At 37.0% G+C, this 23,861-nt stretch overlaps 1 protein-coding gene across 7 annotated transcripts in view; it reads left to right on the top strand.

The window, feature by feature from the left end:
- The window catches only part of EVI5 (ecotropic viral integration site 5), a 248,898-nt gene that overhangs the window by 78,871 nt on the left and 146,166 nt on the right, over positions 1 to 23,861 (top strand). For all 7 annotated transcript variants that reach the window (XM_040470985.1, XM_040470988.1, XM_040470986.1 and 4 more), the window contains 7 exons: positions 11,475 to 11,664; positions 12,317 to 12,541; positions 13,530 to 13,604; positions 19,778 to 19,903; positions 21,731 to 21,874; positions 23,450 to 23,539; positions 23,648 to 23,745. In XM_040470985.1, the coding sequence (XP_040326919.1) occupies positions 11,475 to 11,664; positions 12,317 to 12,541; positions 13,530 to 13,604; positions 19,778 to 19,903; positions 21,731 to 21,874; positions 23,450 to 23,539; positions 23,648 to 23,745 (948 nt within the window). The remainder of the gene's footprint in view (positions 1 to 11,474; positions 11,665 to 12,316; positions 12,542 to 13,529; positions 13,605 to 19,777; positions 19,904 to 21,730; positions 21,875 to 23,449; positions 23,540 to 23,647; positions 23,746 to 23,861) is intronic.

Here is a 23,861-nt window from a genome sequence, read left to right as displayed (position 1 = left end):
CCCTATTATTTAGGCACCCCACTAAGAATTGTCTCTGAATTGCTTCTTGTGTTAATTCTTTGTGTTTTGTCTTAATTCTCCCTTTGTTGTTGTTGTTGTTGTTGTTGTTGTTGTTGCTCTGAGACTTGAATTTGTACTTGATGGTGTTGATGTGAATGGTTGTGACTACTCTGTGAGTCAGGCATGTATTTTGTTGCTACTCATTTGCTTTTCGTTTAGCTTGCTGGTTGCTGTCTTTACCCCAGTACATTCATTCATATCTTGTTCCTTTGATGTAACGTTACAAGAGATATTTGAACCCCATGTTTGGAAAGTTGATCCCTCTGCAGTAAGTGCCAGAGTATTTAGCTTTCCAAATGTTTTTCTTATATTGCAATTTTTTTTACCTTAGCTTTTCTTAGATCTTTCTTTAGCTCTTTGTGAATTATCCTAGCAGTTTACACATTTCCAAATGGCATGATGACTTGTTGCTGTTTTGGTATCCATAGGAAAGCATTATGCTGAGTACAGTAGGATATTTAAAAAGTTTACTATCAATTCTTTGCTAATACAGTATTTCCCATTACCGGTGTGGAATACCTTTTAAGACCCCCAGTGGGTGTCTGAAATCGTGGATAGTACCAAACTCTATGTATACTGTTTTTTTTTCTATACATATGTACGCATGATAAAGTTTAATTTATAAATTTGGCACAGTAAGAGATTAGCAACAATACCTAATAATACAATAGAGCAATTATAGCAGTATAGTGAAATAAAAGTTGTGTGAATGTGCTGTCTCTCAAATATCTTAATATTCTGTTTTCAGAGATGTTAAGATGCCTACCTGATAAGTTCTAAGCTTCAGACTTGTCATTTTAGTTACAAGATGCTTATCTACATTGATGTCCCCCAAGTACTTCATACTCTAGGTACCTAAAAGATAACCTATTGTTTTCCTTTTCCTTCTTTGTATTTTTCCGTCATGGTATTGTAGCAAGAGAGGCTTTTTCTTTGATGTTTATCAAGTGTGCACTGCTCCACGCTACTCTTTTTTTCTTACATGCCCATCATAAAGCACACGTTCTGCTGTTTTCCTTAGATCGGTGACCTCTTGGTGAGGATAGGGTTCAGTTCTTAGTTGTTAAGATATGGTAAAGGTAATCTCCCTAATAAAATAAAACTCACACTATTCCCTGTGTTGGCATATTCCCCTTGTTGTCAGCTCTCTGTTTAGTTGCTGCTTCTGTCCTTTAGAGAGCTGAGAATACCTTTTCTCTGTCAAGTCTTCTAAGCTTCTGGAAGCTGCCACACCTACATTTTCTCCATCCTTAATGCTACTTGAAGTCCAACTGAAAATTAGCTTTAGCACCCCATCTCAGATAATGTGGGGTTATAGCAAATGCTGTTCTTAGAGGTAGAACTCTTACAAAAACTTGGAGTTGCTTACTTAGGAGACTGAAGATTATGTATTGTCCAGTCAGTAGAGATCCAGTAGAGACATTTTAGTCTGGCAGCATTCTGGGAGGATGAATACATTTGGGCTTGTGAATTATTGTATAGCAGTGGCAATTTAAAATGGCCAGGAAGCCACACAAATCTGTGAGGAATGCCCTTGATTGTAGTATACAGTATTCCTACTGGGCCAGTATTCTTTTCCTTGAATCTGATAAATTTCTTCTTACTAGTTAGTCATAAGGAAATTATGATGGGATGGGAAGGTAGTTTCTGTTCTTGCAATAAATCCGTCCAAGGCAGTGAACCCATGTGCTCTGGACAGAGGGAAATAAGTAAGTTTTGAATAGACTTTTCAGTAGTCCACAGACCTATGAGTAATGCTTACCATTTTCCCAGTTGCTAGCCGCAAGTCTTTGGAAATTGACATTTTCAAGGTAGTATGCTTCCTCTGTTACCATGTCAGAATGTTTTAATTATCTTGCTGTTTAAGAGTCTTCCTGAGTTGTTTCATCACTGTATTTAGCAAAGAGGAGTAAAAATACCTGATTCTAACTACACATTCTATAAAGTCTATGTTTTCTTAATGAATTTGTAAATTGTTTACCTGCATGCCATGACTTAGTAGTCAAATGGGGAGAGACTTGATAATATCATTTCAAGTATTACTTCTTGAAAATGCTTCAACTCTGACAAAAGGACTTCTTTATGCCTATGACATTGAAAAAAATTCTGAAGTTTCTCTTTAGAAAATTCTAAAATTTGTTAGAGTGCTCAACAAATTTGAAAAGAAAAAAATGAGATAATGTTTATCTTTTCCTTTCTTTTTTTATTTAAATTTTTTTTTTCCAACGTTTATTTATTTTTGGGACAGAGAGAGACAGAGCATGAACGGGGGAGGGACAGAGAGAGAGGGAGACACAGAATCGGAAACAGGCTCCAGGCTCTGAGCCATCAGCCCAGAGCCCGACGCGGGGCTCGAACTCATGGACCGCGAGATTGTGACCTGGCTGAAGTCGGACGCTTAACCGACTGCGCCACCCAGGCGCCCCTATCTTTTCCTTTCTTTACAGAATAGATGCATTTAATGTAGCAAAAACAGTTCTTTCTAAAGTCAAGTCATTATGTTAAAAGGTTATAAAGGGCTTTCGATAATAAAAAGCAATAGTTTCTCACCTAATTGTCACTGCTCCTAGTGTCATTAACCAGACAATATTTTCTATAAATTGTTATAAAGTTGGTGTATAATTTGCAGAGAAATGCTCAGTTCTTAAGTATAGTTTGTTTTGACAAATTTGATTGTGTATTACCCACATGCCCATTAAACACATGGATGATTTCTATCGTGTTAGAAAATTCCTATCACCCCAGAAATTTTCTTGTGCCCTTTTCTAGCAACCTCACCCCCTTGAAACCTCTCTTCTGATTTTTATCGCCATTGATATATTTTATGTGTTTTTCTATATAACACTTTTTTTTTGAGCTATAATTCATATACATGCAATTCACTACTTTAAAGTTTTTTTCACATATTCAGAGTTGTGTAGCTATCACCACAGGAAAACACGTATCCATTAGCAATCACTGGCCATCGCTTCTTACTCTTCTCACTTCCACTCCACTTCTCAGCAACAACTGATCTACTTTATGAAGTCTAGATATTTAATATAAATTGAATTATACAATATGTTTCCTTTTGTGACTTCTTTCACTTAGCGTCATATTCTCAAGGTGCATCCATGTTGTAGCATGTACTAATACTTCATTCCTCTTCATGACTGAATAATATTCCATTGTATGGCTGTACCAGTGTTTTTTTATCCATTTAACAGTTGATGGACTTTGGATTGTTTCCACTTTGGGGCTGTTATGAATAAATGCTTCCACGAATATTTGTTGTATAAGTTTTGTGCATCTGTCACTACAAGAAACCGCATGCCCATTTGCATTTATTTCCTATCCCTTCTTGGGCATAGCTTTTCCATTTCTCTTAGAATTGTCAGACTGTTTTCCAAAGTGGTTTTACTATTTTACATTCACATCAGTGGTGTCTGAGCGTTCCTGTGTACTCCATATCTTCACCAGCAGTTGTTATTGTGTCTTTCAGTTATAACCATCCTAGTGGTTGTAAAGTGATATCTTATTATGGTTTTGGTTTGCATTTCCCAAATGATTAGTGATGCTGAGCAGCTTTTCATGTGCTTATTGGCTATTGTATATCTTCTTTGGAGAAATGTTTATTCTGATTATTTGCCCATTTTTTAATTGGGTTGCTTGTTTTTATTATGGAGTCATAAGAGTTTCTTATATATTTTAGATATAAGTCTTCTGAGTTGCAAATAGCTTTTCCTGTTCCTTACGTTTTCTTTTCACTTTCTTGATGGCATCCAGGAAGGCACAAAACATTTAAAAAAATTTTTTTTAATGTTTTTTTAAATTTATTTTGGAGGGGGGCAGAGAAAGAGAAAGAGGGAGACACAATCCAAAGCAAGCTCCAGGCTCTGAGCTGTCAGCACAGAGCCCAATGTGGGGCTTGAACCCACAAACTGTAAGATCATGACCTGAGCCGAAGTTGGACACTTAACCGACTGAGCCACCCAGGTGCACCAAAACATTTTTAATTTTGGTGAGTTCAGTATGTTTATATAATTATAAATACGTAAAACTTTGGATTGGGAGTAACTTGGTTTGCGAATGTTCCACAAGACAAGCAAACATTTCTAATAAGTTTTAACTTGATAAACATGTGATGTCTTGCAATATGAGTAGTGTGTGACACCGAATGTCACATGATCACAACTAAGCTAATGGTTCTTGAAATTCACTTTTATACACAAGTGCTTTGGATCACAAGCATGTTTCCAGAATGGATTATGCATGCAAACCAAGGTTTTACTGTATATACGTGTATAGATATAGATATATAGATATAGTCATTTGTGCTTTGGGTGTCATATTTAAGAATATTTATGTATGCATGCATGTATGTATGTATATTTTGAGAGACACACACGCTCACAGTGTGAGCAGGAGAAGGGCAGAGGGAGAGGGAGACACAATCTGAAACGGGCTCTAGGCTCTGAGCTGTCAGCACAGAGCTGGGTGCAGGGTTTGAATTCATGAATGGTGAGATCATGAACTGAGCCAAAGTCTGACGCTTAACCGACTGAGTAACCCAGGTGCCCCAATTACTTATTTTTTAAGTTTACATAATTTTTTTGAGAGAGGAAGGAGGGGAGCAGGGAGGGAAGGAGAGCGAGAATCCCAGGCAGGCTCTGCGCTGTCAGTGCAGAGCCTGACACAGGGCTCAATCTCACAAATTGTGAGATTATGCCCTGAGCCGATACCAAGAGTCACGTGCTTAAGCAAATGAACCACACCAGGAGCCCCTAAGAAGGCTCTACCTAACCCAAAGTCATGAGGATTTACTCCTATATATGTATATTTTTTTCATTTTTTTAATGTTTGTTTATTTTTGCGAGAGAGACAGAGTGTGAGAGGGGGAGGAGCAGAGAGAGAGGGAGACATAGAATCTGAAGCAGGCTCCAGGCTCTGAGCTGTCAGCACAGAGCCCGATGTGGGGCTTGAACTCACGAACCGGGAGATCATGACCTGAGCTGAAGTCGGATGCTTACTGACTGAGCCACCCAGGCGCCCCTCTCCTATATTTTTTCTGTAATATGCTTGTTCTTGAACTTGATATAAGTGAAATCATATAGTATGTACTTGAGTGCATCTGGCTTCTTTCACTCAACCTAACATTTATAAGATTTATCCATTTTATTGTATGTATCAGCAGTTTGTTTCTTTTTATTGCTGAGTTAGTATTGCAAGGAATGAATATATCAAAATTTGATCATTTACTTTTCTGGATATTTGGGTTGTTTCTGGGTTGTAACTATTATGAATTAAGCTTCTGTGAACTTTCTTCACATCTTTTTGTGGATATGATTATTCATTTCTCTTTCTGGATCAAATGAAAATTTAGTTCTTCAAAGTGGTTGAACTAGGACATCATTTATTTACCTTGAGAGAGATAGTCCATGAGAAGGCAGAGGAAGGGGAGATAGAGGATCCCAAGCGTGCTCCACACTGTCAGTGTGGAGCCCATTGTAGGGCTCAAATTCATGAACCATGAAATCATAATCTGAGCTGAAATCCAGAGACGAATGCTTAACTGACTGAGCCACACTGCATAGTGTGATTTTAACTTGCTTTATCCTGATGACTAAAACACAAGTTGAATGTTTTCCCCTTGTTTGTTTTGTTTGGCCATTTGATTATTTTGTTTTGTAAAATGTAAGCTTAAGTCTCTTAATCATTAAAAAAAAAACAAACTGTGTTGTTTGCATTTTTCATTACTGATTTTAAGAGTTCTTTGTGTATTCTGGATACCAGTCTTATACATATGTGAGAACTTTTTTTCTCAGTCTATAGTTTACCTTTTCATTTTCTGAAGGGTATCTTTTGAAGAGTAGGGTTTTTAAGTTTGATGAAGCCTGCTTCATTTTTTCTTTCGAGGTTAGTGTTTCTTTGTGTCCCATTAACACATTTTGCCTATTCCAAAGTTGTAAAGTCTTTTTCCTGTTTTCTTCAAGGAGTTTTAATAGTTTTTAGCTTTTATATTAATGGCTGTTGTCCATTTGAGTCCTTTTTGTTTGGTGAGTTAAGGCAAGAACAGTATTTTACTTTATTTTTATTTATTATTTATTTAAGTTCTTTTTTAAAAAATATAATTTATTGTTAAATTGACTAACATACAGCTTGTGAAGTGTGCTCTTGGTTTTTGGAGTAGATTTCCCGTGGTTCATCAGTTACACACAACACCCTGTGCTCATCCCAATAAGTGACCTCCTCAATGCCCATCACCCATTTTCCCCTCTCCCCCACCCTCCCATCCACCCTCAGTTTGTCCTCTGTATTTAAGAGTCTCTTATGGTTTGCCTCCTTCCCTCTCTGTCTGTACCCTACCATTCCCCCATCATCTTCCGTTAAGTTTCTCAAGATCCACATAGGAGTGAAAACAGATGATATCTGTCTTTCTCTGACTGATTTATTTCACTCAGCATAATACCTTCCAGTTCCATCCATGTTGCTACAAATGGCATGATTTCATTCTAACTGCTAGTAGTATTCCATTGTATACATAAACCATATCTTCTTTATCCCTTCATCAGTTGATGGACATTTAGGCTATTTCCATAATTTGGCTATTGTTGAAAGCGCTTCTGTAAACATTGGGGTACATGTGCTCCTGTGAATGAGCACTCCTGTATCCTTTGGATAAAATTACTAATAGTGCTATTGCTGGGTCATAGTGTAGTTCTGTTTTTAATTTTTTGAGGAACCTCCACACTGTATTCCAGAGTGGCTGCACCAGTTTGCATTCCCATCAGCAGTGCAAGAGGGTTCCCCTTTCTCCACATCCTCACCAGCATCTGTAGTTTCCTGAGTTGTTCATTTTAGCCACTCTGACCAGTGTGAGGTGGTATCTCAGTGTGGTTTTGATTTGTATTTCCTGATGATGCATGACATTGAGCATCTTTTCATGTGTCTGTTGGCCATCTGGATGTCTTTGGAAAAGTGTCTATTCATGTCTTCTGCCCATTTCTTCACTGGATTATTTGTTTTTTGGGTGTTGAGTTTGGCAAGTTCTTTATAGATTTTGGATACTAACCCTTTATCGGATATGTCATTTGCAAATATCTTTTCCCATTCTGTTGGTTGCCTTTTAGTTTTGTTGATTGTTTCCTTTGCAGTGAAGAGGCTTTTTATCTTGATGAGGTCCAAGTAGTTCATTTTTGCTTTTAATTCTTTTGCCTTTGGAGATGTGTCAAGCAAGAAATTGCTGCAGCTGAGGTTACAGAGGTTGTTGCCTGTTTAGAGTTTTGATGGTTTCCTGTCTCACATTTAGGTCTTTCATCCATTTTGAGTTTATTTTTGTGTATGGTTTAAGAAAGTGGTCTAGTTTCATTCTTCTGCATGTTGCTGTCCACTTCTCCCAGGACGATTTGCTAAAGAGACTTTTTTTCCACTGGATCAAAGAACAGTATTTTAAATAATGTGGTATCTTTGGAATATTGCATTTATAAATTTTTCTCACAGTTCTATATATTTGTATATGTTATTTCAATGTCCTCTGAAAAGAAACTGCTTTACCCATTTCTCTAACTCACCCATGATTACACTTGGTACTCTTGCTTATGCCAGAAGTTAGAACTTGGCAATCTCTGAGACCTCTCTGACTCTCTAGAAGCCTTCTGTCTAGGTACTTTTTCATCTATACTTCCATCATATTTCAAACTGAGGTTTAGCTTAGGAAATATTCTTTTATATTCTTTTTAAATTACATCTCTCTATTGATGGTAGTGCTGCAGTTTCATTATCTGGCATATAGCAAGCATTCAGTGAATAATTAAATGAAGAACTGAAGTTCAAGTAATTTCAGTGGAGTTTGTTTCTCTATTCCATTTAGAATTCTGAGGGATTACAATCATATATAAAAGTGCTTACACAAAGGGGTGCCACAGTGGCTCAGTCGGTTAAGCGTCTGACTTCAGCTCAGGTCATGATTTCACAGTCCGTGAGTTCGAGCCCCGCATCAGGCTCTGTGCTGACAGCTCAGAGCCTGGAGCCTGCTTCAGATTCTGTGTCTCCCTCTGTCTCTGCCCCTCCCCAGCTTGCACTGTCTCAAAAATAAACATTAAAAAATTTTTTTAAAAATAGTGCTTACATATATGTAACACTAATTTTTCCATAAGATATATTGTGGACTTACTGAAATAATATCTATGGAAAAAGCAGTAAAGCATTATCATTAATTTTTTTTATTAATTACTATTTTATTTTTTAAATTTACATTCAAGTTAGTTAACATATAGTGCAACAATGATTTCAGGAGTGGATTTCTTAGTGCCCCTTACCCATTGAGCCCATTCCCCCTCCCACAACCTCTCCAGCAACCCTCTGTTTGTTGTCTATATTTAAGAATCTTTTATGTTTTGTCCCCCTCCTGTTTTTATATTTTTGCTTCCCTTCCCATATATTCATCTGTATATCGTTTTGTATCTTAAAGTCCTCACATGAGTGAAGTCATATGATTTGTCTTTCTCTGACTAATTTCGCTTAGCATAATACCCTCTAGTTCCATCCATGTAGTTGCAAATGGCAAGATTTCATTCTTTTTGGTTGCTGAGTAATACTCCATTGTATATATATGCCACATCTTCTTTATCCATTCATCCATTGATGGACATTTGGGCTTTTTCCATACTTGGGCTATTGTTGATAGTGTTGATGTAAACATTGGGGTGCATGTGTCCTTTCAAAACAGCATACCTGTATCTCTTGGATAAACACCTAGTAGTGCAGTTGCTCGGTAGTAGGGTAGTTCTATTTTTAACTTTTTGAGGAGCCTCCAGACTGTTTTTCAGAGTGGCTGCACCAGTTTGCATTCCTACCAGCAGTGCAAAAGAGATCCTCTTTATCTGCACCCTCTCTAACATCTGTTGTTGCCTGAGTTGTTCATGTTAGCCATTCTGGCAGGTGTGAGGTGGTATCTCATTGTGGTTTTACTTTGTATTTCCCTGATGATGAGTGATGTTGAACATTTTTTCATGTGTCAGTTGGCCGTCTGGATGTTCTTTGGAGAAGTGTCTATTCATGTCTTTTGCCCATTTCTTCACTGAATTCTTTGTTTTTTGGGTGTTGAGTTTTATAAGTTGTTTATAGATTTTGGATACTAACCCTTTATCTGATCTTTATGTCGTTTGCAAAAAGTCTTCTCCCATTCTGTCAGTTGCCTTTTAGTTTCGCTGATTGTTTCATTCGCTGTGCAGAAGCTTTTTATTTTGATGAGGCCCCAGTAGTTCGTTTTTGCTTTTGTTTCCCTTCCCTCCGGAGATGTGTTGAGTAAGAAGTTGCTGCAGACAAGGCCAGAGAGGTTTTTGCCTGCTTTTTCCTTGAGGATTTTGATGGCTTTCTGTCTTACATTCAGGTCTTTCATCCATTTTGAGTTTATTTTTGCATATGGTATAAGAAAGTTGTCCAGGTTCATTTTTCTGCATGTTGCTGTCGTTTTCCCATCACCACTTGCTGAAGAGACTGCCTTTATTCCATTGGATATTCTTTCCTGCTTTGTCAAAGGTTAGTTGGCCATATGTTTGTGGGTCCATTTGTGGGTTCTCTGTTCTGTTCCATTGATCTGAGTGTCTGTTCTTGTGCCAGTACCATACTGTCTTGATGGTTACAGCTTTGTAGTATAGCTTGAAGTCCAAGATTGTGATGCCTTCTGCTTTAGTTTTCTCTTTCAAGATTGCTTTGGCTATTTGGGGTCTTTTCTGTTTCCATACAAATTCTAGGATTGTTTGTTCTAGCTCTGTGAAGAATGCTGATGTTATTTTAATAGGGATGCATTGAATATGTAGATTGCTTTGGGAATTATTTTTTCCAATAAAGAATATTTATAGCAAATAGTTGATGCTTAATTTGGCTGTTTTATCCATTTTTCTATTTCTAGCCATATTTGGGATATTTAATTTAAATCATTGTTGCAGGGGAAATGTATGAAACTATCCCATGAAGAAGAATAGTATTTGTGCAGTTTTTATTATGTTGTGTTACTGATTATGACATATTTGGGATTTGAAGTTCTTTTTTTTAATATGCAGATTTGATTTTATTTCAACTCAGTTGATACTTAATGTACCTTGTTATTGTGCTAAGTGCTTTCAGGGATATAAAGATGAATAAATCTCCCATGCATAGGGGGTTTCTAATCTGCTCCGTAGGGTTTGATACATATATTTTTTTATTAGTTTTTATAGATCTTTAATATTTGGAGCATTTGTTATATCCTAAATAGAGGACTTTCTCAAGGCATTATTCTAAGTAAGTGGTAGTCATGTTAAAAACAGAAATAGATCTTTGAGGACCCTTATTTGAATGACATGTAATTTCTGTCTTTATAGTGAGAGAGCCACATTTTCCAGTCTCTCATTATAGTGTGTTTATTTATGAAATAAATAATAGATTTGATGTTGTGATAAGTCATAGAACTGATCTCTGAAATTATCTCATCTTTGAACAGATAAGGAAATACAAAGGCGAAAGGATCTTAACAATGAAGAGGTCTCAGTTTGAGAGTGCAAACCCAGTGATAAATAACAACTGTTAGTTGGCTCGAGTTTTTGTGAGGTAGTTGGGATTAAGGAGACCGAGTGTATTAAAGTCCTCCATGTAAATGGAGAAGCTCCTACTCGGCTACACCTTGTTTTTCCTATGCAGGAATATGGATGGGCTTGGTTTTACCATCTTTATTTTTCAAGAGAATCCAGAATTGTAAATAAATATATGTGTATATAAACAAATAAATGAAAACTTCCAATTTTCATATTAATAATTTTACAGGGTTTTTTTGTTTGTTTTTGTTGTTGTTTTAAGTAGGCTCCATGCTGGGCCTAGTGAAGGGCTTGAACTCACAACCGTGAGATCAAGACCTGAGCTGAGAGCAAGAGTTGGATGTTTAACCCACTTAGTCATCCATGCACCCCAGTTAATTTTTTATACCGACACTGCATGACCAAACAATGGCAGATTTATAGAAGGGCAGAAACAAATGAAAAAAAGAAAAGGGATTTGGGTGATTTGTGTGGCCCTGCTTTGCTTTTTTTAGCCTAGGATGCATTCTAAACATGTAGGATTAGTTCTTCAATAGAATTTGTTAAACCTGTTCCAACAGCAATTTGTTTTCTCCTGAAGCCCTCCCAACCACCTTTCTCACTAGATGTCTCCTAATTTGTATTTTTAGTAGAGATGAAGGGAAATTATGATGGGACAAATAGCACTAAAATATTTAATGTAATGTACTATCAAATTTTGAAATTGCTATGCTTAGATGAAAAAATACAGCAGTAACCAAATATTACTGAAATTATGCATATTCTAAAACCGTGGCTATTAGTAAAGATCTATGTATCATTATTACTTCATCCAATATCACTGTGAAATTAGATCTTGAGCAATTTTTAATTATGTTTTAGATTGTTAGAGACGGATAGTAAGTCTTTAAGATCTGTAAATGGGTCAAGAAGAAACAGTGGCTCCTCCCTTGTATCAAGTTCATCAGCCTCTAGCAACCTCAGCCACCTTGAAGAAGATTCTTGGATTCTTTGGGGAAGAATTGTTAATGAATGGGAAGATGTACGCAAAAAGAAGGAAAAGCAAGTTAAGGTATTCATATTCTTTGTTGAATTTCTTCCCCTTATCCCAAAGGGGCATCAAGGCATGGATTAATGGAAGATTAAAAAAAAACAACAACTGAGATTCGAGTACTTTCTAAGTGCTGTAATAAAGAGTCCTGCTTTATCTGTTTTCATTTATTTGTGTCCATTAGAAGTTTTGAATTGTAGATATCAGTTGTTACAGATGATTCCTAATTGTAGAAATATATAGCTGAAAATTATTTTATAAATTCTCTCTTTTTATAGATTCATGAATGAAGTAGTAACATCCTAGGTCTTTGAATTATCACTATTTTACCTTTTTTCTAAAATCTTTGAAAGACAATGGTTATTACTGTGCTTTCATTCACAGCTCTGCAGATTTTCAGGTCCTTAATAGCTTTAGAGGCCACATTCTGGGAGAAATGTCAAGGGTTTATCCATGGCGTTGTAGCTCCCCTGACAAGGAGGACACATCCAAGGGCCAAGTATTAGCCTTGGTTAAAAGGTTCCCTAGTATTTAAGAGTAGCTTTGTGAATTATAAATTTGATAAAGTGTTCCACTCCATTCCAATCCCCAACAAGTCATCTTTGACTTTTAAGGTAGGAGACTTCAATAATTCAATATTAAAATTTTATTTTACTTTTAATTTTATTTTTAGGAGCTTGTTCGTAAAGGGATACCTCACCATTTTAGAGCAATAGTTTGGCAACTTTTATGCAGTGCACAAAGTATGCCAATTAAGGATCAGTATTCAGAACTCCTGAAAATGACCTCACCTTGTGAAAAATTGATCCGAAGGGACATTGCTAGAACTTATCCTGAACACAATTTCTTTAAGGAAAAAGACAGCCTTGGACAGGAGGTTTTATTTAATGTAATGAAGGTAAGTTCTGTTTATCATTTTTTAAAATGAATTCTCAGAAGGTTGAAATTAGACAGTAATCAGTTACTTTGGCAAAAATTTGACTTTAGCATGATTTCTGCTTTAATTTTGATGCTACATTACTGTCTAGTTTGGAGAACTTAGAAAATTCATCACATTGCTTGATATTGGTTAGAATCAAATAGTCTATAAATCACTATACCATAGAAAGATCCTTTATGAAAATGGATGATTTATCTTCTGTGAGTTTCACAATCTAGGACCAGTTTTCTGCTTACTATGGCCAGCACTATTAAGAACTCTTAGCTCTTCAGAGTGTGTGCTATTGTAATTTTTTCTTCAATATTGCCTTTTTTCTTGAAATAGTTCCTTTCCCTTTCAACTACCTCTGTAAAATATTAATTTCTTTTTGAACCTTTTCAGTTCTCCCAGTGCTTTACCTTAACCTTACTGTTTTTATCTTTATCAGATAAATATTTTTTTTTTAATTTTTTTTTTTCAACGTTTATTTATTTTTGGAACAGAGAGAGACAGAGCATGAACGGGGGAGGGGCAGAGAGAGAGGGAGACACAGAATCAGAAACAGGCTCCAGGCTCTGAGCCATCAGCCCAGAGCCCGACGCGGGGCTCGAACTCCCAGACCGCGAGATCGTGACCTGGCTGAAGTCGGACGCTTAACCGACTGCGCCACCCAGGCGCCCCTCAGATAAATATTTTTTAAACTTTGTTACTTCACTGAGTGTAAGTTCCTTTATTTTCTTGTCCTTAGGAGCATCGGTTTCTAACTGGGAAATTATCAAAAGAAAATTTTATGTAATAAATCATCTACTTTTTAAACCCTAATAGGATAACATGTATGACAAGCAAGCGGAAGCTTGTCAAAAAAAATAAATGGTATTTACTCCATCATCTCACTATTTTTAGGTTTTTAGAGAAGAAAGATATAATACATCATGTTAAAGTATTTTGAACATTTTTTACTTTTTAGGCATATTCTTTAGTGGATCGTGAGGTTGGTTACTGTCAAGGAAGTGCTTTTATAGTTGGATTGTTGCTTATGCAGGTAAGTTAGTACAAGTATTAAGTTTCTAAGTTCCTTATTGAAGTTGAATTGGAGAATTAAAGAATCATTCTTGTTTTTATTAAGCATTTGATACTGGGTATTTTTCTTTAGGCATAATTTAAATAGGGATAGTTAATTTTCACTTTAAAATATTAAAAGTTTTGAAAATAACATATACAATAATGTCCTTCCAGTAATGAAATTTCAGCTTCTTGGTGTCTACATTTGAGCCATAATATTGTACTATATAGCCTGTATCTACTTTTAAATCTTAACTTACATGTCAATATTTAATAAAGACTAATGTTTTCCCAACTAAGGAGGATATGATTAAAGTGTTGGTATGAAAATCTTATTTATGTCATACATCTTTGCAAATTCACACAGAAATTTTGGTTGTCACAGAGTTAAGTGCTTATTATGCCTATCTTGTTATAGGTTCTAAAATAGAGATGCTCATGGGATGTCTGGGTGCTTAGTCGGTTAAACGTCTGACTCTTGGTTTCGGCTCAGGTCATGATCTCATGGTTCATGAGTTCGAGCCCCACATCGGGCTCCGTGCTGACAGTGTGGAGCCTGCTTGGGATATTCTCTCTCTCTCTCTGTCCCCCCACCCCCCAAAGGAAATAAATAACCTTAAAAAAAATTAAACCAAATATAGATAATTATTTTTACTGCCCCAGGGATATAACCTATATTTCTATTGACAGTGACTTACTTTGGAGTGGGTTTGGATAGGATGTTTTCAGAAGTCAGGGGCAGGATCACCAGTTTATATCTTAGAAGGGAAATGACAAATAGTGTTTTCACTTCCGTTGAATTTTTTTTTCAAGTCCATTGTACTCTTATTCTCACACTAAAATGTAGTCTGAAGAGAAACCGTGGAGATAGCTTGATTTGAGTCGTATATGTAAGCTGGTTTTTCCATCTCAGTGCTACACTGAGTTCTGTGAACTTGGGCTAGATCATTTAATCAGTCTCTGAGCCTTAATTAGGTAACACTGTGTACTTTCAGATTCATTGTGAGGGTTATATGAGATAATATAAAAACCTACCGTGGTGTTTGGCATATAGTAGACATGCAATAAAAATTCAATGACTGGCCCAAGATGATTTTTCTTGGTAGATAAAAGCAGAGTAGGAATTTGAAACTGTTGCTCCATGCTTTGCTTCAGTTTCCCAGCAGTTCTGCCTGAATTTTAAAGCTTTGTAACTCTCAGGAATATATACACACTACTTTTCTGAGTAGCAAAAACCTCATGTCACAGAAACTGATTTATAATAAGAGTGATATTTACTTTGTTTTATAATATAGGAACTACTGCCAATTGTTGCATGATAACTGTCCATTTCTAGGTGATATTAGATTGTAAATAATGAAAACAAAACTAGTTTTGTTAATGTTGAGGTTTTGCACAATAGTGATTTTTCTTAATTTGTAGTTGATTAGTATTGGTAGGCTGTTTACTGTTGAACTCAAACATTCTTATAAATCCAGTGATTTTTTTTTCATAATTCTATTCCTTTTGCATTCATATTAGTTCCAGAATAACCTTTCAGTAGTCATTTCTGTTGAGTATTTAAAGGGCAGTTTTTTCTTGAGTTACAAATCTCTTTAACAGTAGACCTAGGGCTATAGGAATCCCAAGGGGCCACCACATTTTCCTCCAAGACACTGTAGGCAGTGCTGGTAGTGATACTTTCATTTTTTGATTAATTTATTTATCTTTTATTGTCAATGGCAGCTAATACATTACCATAACAATAATTTTCTAGCCCAGGGCCATAAGCTAGAAAGAGTGGTAGAGCCAGATTCAAAGGCCCCTCTCTTTGTTTCTAAAACTTAATTCTCTTATACCCTATGCTATATTGCCTCCCACATGTTAGCTTGGCAACATAACTCAGTGTTTGAGGAAAAATTTTGTAAAGTTAGCTTAATTAGTACATGTTGTTTTAAAATAGCTAAAAGTGTTGGATATGTTTTGTGTATGTCTTTTTTTTAAAAAAAATTTTTTTTTCAACATTTATTTATTTTTGGGACAGAGAGAGACAGGGCATGAACGGGGGAGGGGCAGAGAGAGAGAGGGAGACACAGAATCGGAAACAGGCTCCAGGCTCTGAGCCATCAGCCCAGAGCCCGGCGCGGGGCTCGAACTCACGGACCGCGAGATCGTGACCTGGCTGAAGTCGGACGCTTAACCGACTGCGCCACCCAGGCGCCCCTGTGTATGTCTTAATACTCCAACAAAATTAGGTAGATAGTGTCCCCATTAGACCTTTGCAAAAGGCATGGATTCTTATTGAGTCCGTGTCACAGAAAAGGGTATGTAGCAGTGCAATTGCTCCAAGATTTGTGTGCACAGATTTCTAATAGAAAGGAGTGGCTATAAAACAACTAGGTGATTGTTCTTCATATTTATATTTTACTCAGTGTTACACTTTTTCATTTTGAAAGCATTGGTTTCAATTTTTTTGAGGAGGACCCAGTGATTTTTTTTTTTTCCCCTCTTTGGTCTTTTATTTGATTACTTCAACTTACTTAAAAAAATGGCATTTCCCACATTAGTGCTTTGTGGAGGAGAGAGGGAATGGAACCTGTAATATTTCAGAAGAGAAGAAATTTTTTTTTATATTTATTTTATTTTAGAGAGAGAGAGACAGAGACAGAGCATGAGTGGGGAGGGGCAAAGAGAGAGGGAGACACATAATCTGAAGCAGGCTCCAGGCTCTGAGCTGTCAGTGCAGAGCCAGATGCAGGGCTTCAACCCACAAATTGTGAGATCATGACCTGAGCTGAAGTTGGATGCTTAACTTCCTGAGCCACCCAGGTGCCCTGAGCAGAAATCCTTATAAGACAAAAAATTTATTCATTCCCACTGTCAGTAAAATGAGGAGTGGTAGGGGTGGAATGGAAAGGGGAAGGTAGTGGTGGGAGAAGAGATGAGAAAAGTAGTAAGGGGTCATGTCATGTAGGACCTTGTAAGGATTTTGACTTTTACTGAGGATATGGAAAACCACTAGAGTATTTTGAGCAGTGGAGTGAAATGGTCTAATTCAAGCCTTGAAAAGAACACTCGGGCAGCTCCATGCTGTATAGGGAATAGATTGTTGGGAAGGAAGCCCAAGGAGGCAGCAGAGTGACCCATGAGGAGGCTTTTAGAGTTTTTCAGACAATGGACTACTCTTTTGATTGTGGTTTGGATTAGGTGTCTTTGGTCGAAAGTGGTTGGTTCTTGAAATAATCTTAATATAGAGCCAGCAGGAGTTACTGATAGATTGCATGTGGAGTAAAAGGAAAGGAGACAGTGATGACACATATGGATTTTGAGTGGAAGTTTGGGCAAGGAATGGCAGAGTAGGAAATTAGGAGTGGTTTGAGATGTCTATCAGACGTCCAAGTGGAAATGTAAGTGGGCAGTTGGAAATATGAGACCAGAATTGTGGTAAAGGTTCAGGCCAATGGAAGAGAGAGACAAGAGGCTATAAAATGGATGCAGATGCAGGTAGGATGATATTTATGATAGTGTGAGAATGGGAAAATTCTCTTTATATTGCTTCTAATTTTTAAAAAATTTAAGTACGAAATAAGGTCATTAGATTAGAGTTGAGTGGGAAGGAGGCCGTGAAAGCTTGAGGATAGAGAAGAAAGCTTGAAATGGTGGCCTCATAGATTGAGAGTGATTAAATTAGTGAAATAAAGCATACCAGAAACATTAAAGATCCACTGACGTTAGTGGTTCTGAATTCAAAGTGAGATCAGCCAGCATGGTAAAGTCTTTTGTTTTTACCCAACCACTCTCCGTTGCCTAGATATACTTCTAGAGTTTGATTTATCCAAGGGTAGAGTTTTGCAGTTGGAATTATTACTGAGAGAGACAGGCAAAAGTTATTGTGGATTTAAGTGACTGAATAAATATAACAGGGTATAGGCAGCAAAGAACACACGAGAGTTGGGAACAGAAAAAAGGTAGTGTGATATAAATGAGTGATAGGCTTGCAAGGTCATATAACTCTATTAATCTTCATTGCAACCCTGTGAAATAAGTGCTGTTATTTTACTCATTTGACCAATGTTGAAACTGAGCAACAGAGAGATTAAATAATTTGCTTAAGGTCATATAGCTAAGTGGAATTTGAACCATAAGCAGTGTGGCTCTAGAACCTGAGTTAAGATCATTGGAAGAAAGGAAGGCTAAGTAAGATCCGCTAGGCCAGGGAATTAATCCTCATGAAAATGAGTAAGGTTCAGGTGAGTGACCTAGAGGTTTGTAGATATTACAAAAAAGAAGAGTAATAGGAAATATCCACAGTATCTGTTTCAGAGAGAAGGGGGAGTTAATGCAATGGCAATGAATCAGTGAGTTCCAGGAAGAGAAATAGACCTTTACTCCCTGGTTGCTTTCAGTACTATAGTAGAGAAAACAGCCCCCTTAGGGGAGGCAATTTCAGTTGGAGGAAGAAGGTGAAAGACCATTTAGTAAAGAGATTGAGGATCTAGGTAGCATATTTTGTTGATGGCAGGTTATGAGTTCCAGAAAGTGCTGTGGAAAAGGTTTAGGGAAGGCTGGACATGGGGTTAAATTTGGGGAACAGTAGAACCACATGGGATGAGAGTTCCAGGTTGTGTGGCTTCTTATGGCGATTAACATAAATCAGTGGGGCTATAGGGCTTGTGGAATTGATAAGGATGGTCTTCAAGGCAGAATTGTTGCTGTATGTGTTGGGAGGAAGGAAGGAAGTATAGGTTTTACTAAGAGTAACATTTGACTTCTGTCCAAGGCTGTGTTAAGGCCAGGAAAAAAAGTTATTTGAAACAGTTGTTAGTAAGAATGCCTAGAGATCCTTTGAGGTTTATTTTATTTTATTTACTATTTATTTTTATTTAAAAATTTTTTTTAAATGTTTAGTTTTGAGAGAGAGAGAGAGCGTGAGTGAGCATGAGCAGGGGGGAGGGGAAGAGAGAGGGGGGGAGACAGAGAATCTGAAGCAGGCTCCAGGCTCAGAGCTGTCAGCAGAGACCCCAATGCGGAGCTTGAACTCAAAAACCATGAGATCATGACCTGAGCCGAGGTTGGATGCTTAACTGACTGAGCCACCCAGGCTTCCCAAGGTTTCTTTTAAAACACATTGGTATAATGTGAATAAATGAGCATTAGAAAATTAGAAAATATTCTGAATATCTGTGTAGCTCTTTAAAGAGTTCTTATATTCGTATCTTATTTGATACAGCTTTTCTTGTGAGTTTCGGATAAAATATTTTTCTTGTGCGTTTCACATAAAATGTGAGACAGTTGTTAGTAAGAATAAAATATGAAACTGTTACCTTTAAACCTTACTTACAGATTCTTTGAAAATATATTTTACAAGTTTTTTTTTTTTTTTTTTAAACACTTACTGTATCATATAATTTCTGCTTAGGACCATTGAAAGTCTTCCCATCTCATGTAAGGTAAAAGTCCAAATCCTTACAATGGTCTCTAAAACCTTCTGTAATTTGGTTCCGTGTATTTCTCCTCCATAAGCTAACCACCACTTGCAGAATTACTCCTAATTTAGTGGTCTATTTGCTGTTCCTTGAGCATGCCACTTGTGATTCTACTCCGAGGCCTTATACTCTCCTAGGACTGTTCTTTTCCTCAATTGCTCCCTTAGTTTTTTCAGTATTCTGCTCAAATGCTCCCTTTTCAAGGGACTTTGCCTGATCTGCCTATATAAATAGCAGTGTATCTCCCCAGCATTTCCTGTGACCCTACTGTATTTTATTTCCATAGCACTCATCACCATCTGGCATATATATTAATGGATTTATTGCACATATTGTCTTCTCCAACTAAAAGGTTCAGGTTCCATGAGGGTAGAGTGTTTATTTTTTTCACTGGTATATACCCAGGAGAACAGAACTATCTGTCTCTAAAGGCATATTGGTTGATAGAATTCATGAATTAGGCAAGTGAGGCAGTTAGTCTCAGAGGTTGTTAAATTTGTTTAACCTCTCATTCTGAGAATGGGAGATTAGAATCTTTTGATACCTAGTCCAGTGTTCTTAACATTGTAACACATGGGCATTCAAAAACATCTTTATACTTGGATGGGTTCTTAGTTTAAATAAGCATTTAGCTTTTTTGTGTATTACAGAACATTAACCTGTGTTACTTTTCCCCCTTATATTGCAGATGCCAGAAGAAGAAGCTTTCTGTGTATTTGTTAAATTAATGCAAGATTATAGACTTCGTGAACTTTTTAAGCCAAGTATGGCAGAATTGGGCCTATGTATGTACCAGTTTGAATGCATGATACAGGTAAAATTATAGTGTTAACGAAAAGGCATATTGGCTTTATATTTTTGTCTTCTTGGTTTGAGTGACAACTAAGTAAATTCAATGTTAAAAGCATTTTAGCAATTGAAAAGTCAGTGTTTTAATCCCATGATTGTTGGTTGGTTAACACATCAGTTAGATGCTATCTGCTGGTAGAGCACAGTCTGGAACTTGACTGCAGTTTTCATATTCAGACTTGAAGCATTTATGCCAAATATATCACAACCACATTGCCTAAATGCATGAGTTTCCTTTTTATGCCCTATTGTATCCTATTATTGTTATAGAGACTTTGCTCTCACAAGAGTTCATGACATGACACTGACATCAGTTCACTTCTTTTCAGGCTTGTCTGTTCTTTCAGTCCTCTCTCCTGCCTTTCTTTCCCTTTTTATCTCACTTTTTTTGCTAGCCTGTAATATTTTCTTTCAACATTTATTTATTTTTGGGACAGAGAGAGACAGAGCATGAATGGGCGAGGGGCAGAGAGAGAGGGAGACACAGAATCGGAAACAGGCTCCAGACTCTGAGCCATCAGCCCAGAGCCTGACGCGGGGCTCGAACTCACGGACCGCGAGATCGTGACCTGGTTGAAGTCGGACGCTTAACCGACTGCGCCACCCAGGCGCCCCCTACCTGTAATATTTTCTTAAAATAATGCTTTTATGTTGCTAGTTTAAGACTCAGAGTGTAGTGACTGTGTGAGGGTGTAGAGAAGGGGAGGAGAGGAATCAAAATCAAGTGAAAAATATTTTTGAAATATTTTACCCTTCTAGAGTTAATTTATATATATTTTTTTAGTTTACTGTAATATTGTCCTGTAATATTATGGTGTAAGTATTCTCATTGACTTAAATTTCAATTAGATAAGCAGAACTTAAGAATATACGTTCAGGATTCAGCAGACATGAAAGCCCTTTTATGAGTCTGCTTTTCCCTGGCTGCCTTACCTGCAGGAGATATGCAAAGTGTTGGCACATTTTAAAGAAAAAGATAAAATGGGAATTGAGATGAATCTTAAAGAAAATTTTCTTTCTGAAATAATGTTTTTAACCAACCTTAATTTCTCTTGGTTTATTTTCAGTTAATGTGTCATTTATGTTTTGAATTACTAGAATTGAGGAAGCATCTGTATTTTGGGTGAAAGGTAGGAAGGTAAGGATGGGTGATCAATGGTAGATAGCACCAGAAAGTATTTCAACGTAGCATTTCTTTTCTTTAAAAATTTTTTTGGAATTACTACAGTTTTAGAAAAGTACAGAAAATATCAGACAGCTGTGTTCCTACCAACATGATTAAATAAATATTAAAGTTTTATTTATTTGTTTTAATTGTTATTTTTATTAGTAAATGTTCTAGATACAGCCTAAATTCTGACTCCACATCCGTTTCCCCTTCTTCCTTTCCCAGATAGTAACCACTTTCCTGAATGTATCAATTTCTACATCTTTTTTTTTTTTTTAATTTTTTTTTTCAACGTTTATTTATTTTTGGGACAGAGAGAGACAGAGCATGAACGGGGGAGGGGCAGAGAGAGAGGGAGACACAATCGGAAACAGGCTCCAGGCTCTGAGCCATCAACCCAGAGCCCGACGCGGGGCTCGAACTCACGGACCGCGAGATCGTGACCTGGCTGAAGTCGGACGCCAACCGACTGCGCCACCCAGGCGCCCCTCAATTTCTACATCTTAACTTTTCTAAGTGATGCCTGATCTAATCTTTGAAATAGGCTATTAGTATACACACAATACTCTGGGTTTAAAATGCCGAATTTTACTGTGTCTTAATTAATTCCTTTCTTTTCTTTAGGAGCATCTTCCAGAGCTCTTTGTACATTTTCAGTCTCAGAGTTTTCATACCTCAATGTATGCATCATCCTGGTTTCTGACTATCTTTCTTACGACTTTTCCATTACCAATTGCAACAAGGATATTTGATATCTTTATGTCTGAGGTAAGCTAGTGGGCAGACTTAGTGAAGGAATCATGGATTTAATCATTAGAGCAGGGCAATGAGGAGAACAATATAGGACACTCATGTGTTCCATGCTTAACTACTTATAAGGATGCTCTCCTTTAAACCTGTAAAATACCTACTAAGTACTTGTTAGTTTCCCCATTTAATAAATGATAGATGAGGAAACTGAGACTTAGAGGAAAGTTAAGTATCTTGTCTGTGGATACAGCACCTAAGTGGTGTAGTGCCTGCATTTAAATGCAGGCAGTCAGAATCTGGAGCCCACACTCTTTTGGGATTTTGTTTGTTTGTTTCTTTCTTTTTTTTTTTTTTTTTTTTTTTTTTTAAGAGCGATTGTGAGTATGCACTTAGGGAGAGGAGCAGAAGGGGAGAGAGAATCTTTTTTTTTAAAGTTTATTTATTTTGAGAGAGTGAGAAAGAGCGAGCAGGGGAAGCACAGAGAGAGAGGAGAGGGAGAATCCCAAGCAGGCTTCTCACTAACAGAGCCTGACTCAGGGCTCGAACCTACAAACTGCATGACCCAAGCTGAAATCAAGAGTCGGATACTTAACCAACTGAGCCACCCAGGCGCCCCTGACAGAGAAAGAATCTTAAGTAGGTGTCATGCTCAGCGTGGAGCCCAACACAGGTCTCGATCTCATGATCTTGGGATTATGACCTGAGCCAAAATCAAGAGTCAGATGCTCAACTGATTGAGCCACCCAGGCACCCTGGGGCCCACACTCTTAATCAGACCTCTGTATAGCTTCCTGATTGATTCAGGAGGTGAATCCATTCTTACTGATTCAGTGAGAATTAGTGAAAGGTGAAATTTGCCTTACAGTTAATATTATTGCAGTGCATCTGTTACCCAAAGAGCAAGAAGTAATGAGCATAATTAAGTTTCTTCTATTCTATGAATATTTTGCAGGTAGTTCTTTTAATTGTCATGGTCATGTAGAGTCATCCTTTTATCTTTTATTCTGTATTTTGGGTGAGAAGGTAGGAAGTAAGGTTAAGTGATAAATGGTAATAACATCTTAATCAGGGGTGACTGGCTGGCTCAGCTGGTAGAGCATGTGACTCTTGATCTCAGGGTGGTGAATTCAAGTCCCACGTTAGTGAATGAATTAAGTTAAAAATAAATAAATACAACATCTTAAACCCAATGTTAGTTGTTATTAACTACATCTTGGGATGATCAGTTTATATTACCTAATTAAATTAATTTAGTTTGGAGTCAGCAAACTGATTTATATACTAATCATCCTGGTTCAAGTGTCAAATTCGTTCCTTCACTTATTTTTGTAAAAAGTTTTCTTGGAACATAGCCATGCCCTTTTGTTGTGTTGTCTTTGTCTGCTTTTGGGCTGTGGTGGCAGAGTTGAGTATTTGTGACAGTGACCACATGGCCCACAAAGTCTAAAATATTTGCTATCTGACTTTTTGCAGAGATGTTTGTCAGTTTCTAGTGTAGTTCCCTAAATGTTTACGTTAATATTTTTTTGAATGATTAGTTTTTGTCAATGGAATAGTAAGAGAAGTTTGACTTTATGAAATGTGTTTCCACAGGGTTTAGAAATAGTATTTCGAGTAGGATTGGCACTTCTTCAAATGAATCAGGCAGAACTGATGCAACTTGACATGGAAGGGATGTTACAGGCAAGTCAGTTCATGATTTCTTGAGTGTCTTTAGATTTTACTGTTAATTAGTTAACAAGAAACAGCACTAAGTAGTTCTTATGTTTTTCTTTTAATGTGTCTTTTTAGCACTTTCAGAAGGTCATTCCACATCAGTTTGATGGTGGCCCAGACAAATTAATCCAGGCAGCTTACCAAGTCAAATATAACTCAAAAAAAATGAAAAAGTAAGTATTTTATATTTTGGTTTTTAGTTATGGAGGTTTGTTGGAGCATATAGGAAATTAAATAGAAACATCAAAGAGTCCAGTGATCAGTGCCATTTTCCTCTTCAGTTTATAGA

The sequence above is a fragment of the Herpailurus yagouaroundi genome, unplaced genomic scaffold, assembly GCF_014898765.1.
Source record: "Herpailurus yagouaroundi ecotype Mexico unplaced genomic scaffold, PumYag 77, whole genome shotgun sequence".
In the NCBI taxonomy this organism is placed as follows: domain Eukaryota; kingdom Metazoa; phylum Chordata; class Mammalia; order Carnivora; family Felidae; genus Herpailurus; species Herpailurus yagouaroundi.
Note: the sequence above shows the minus strand (reverse complement) of the source record. Positions and strands in the feature narration are given on the sequence as shown.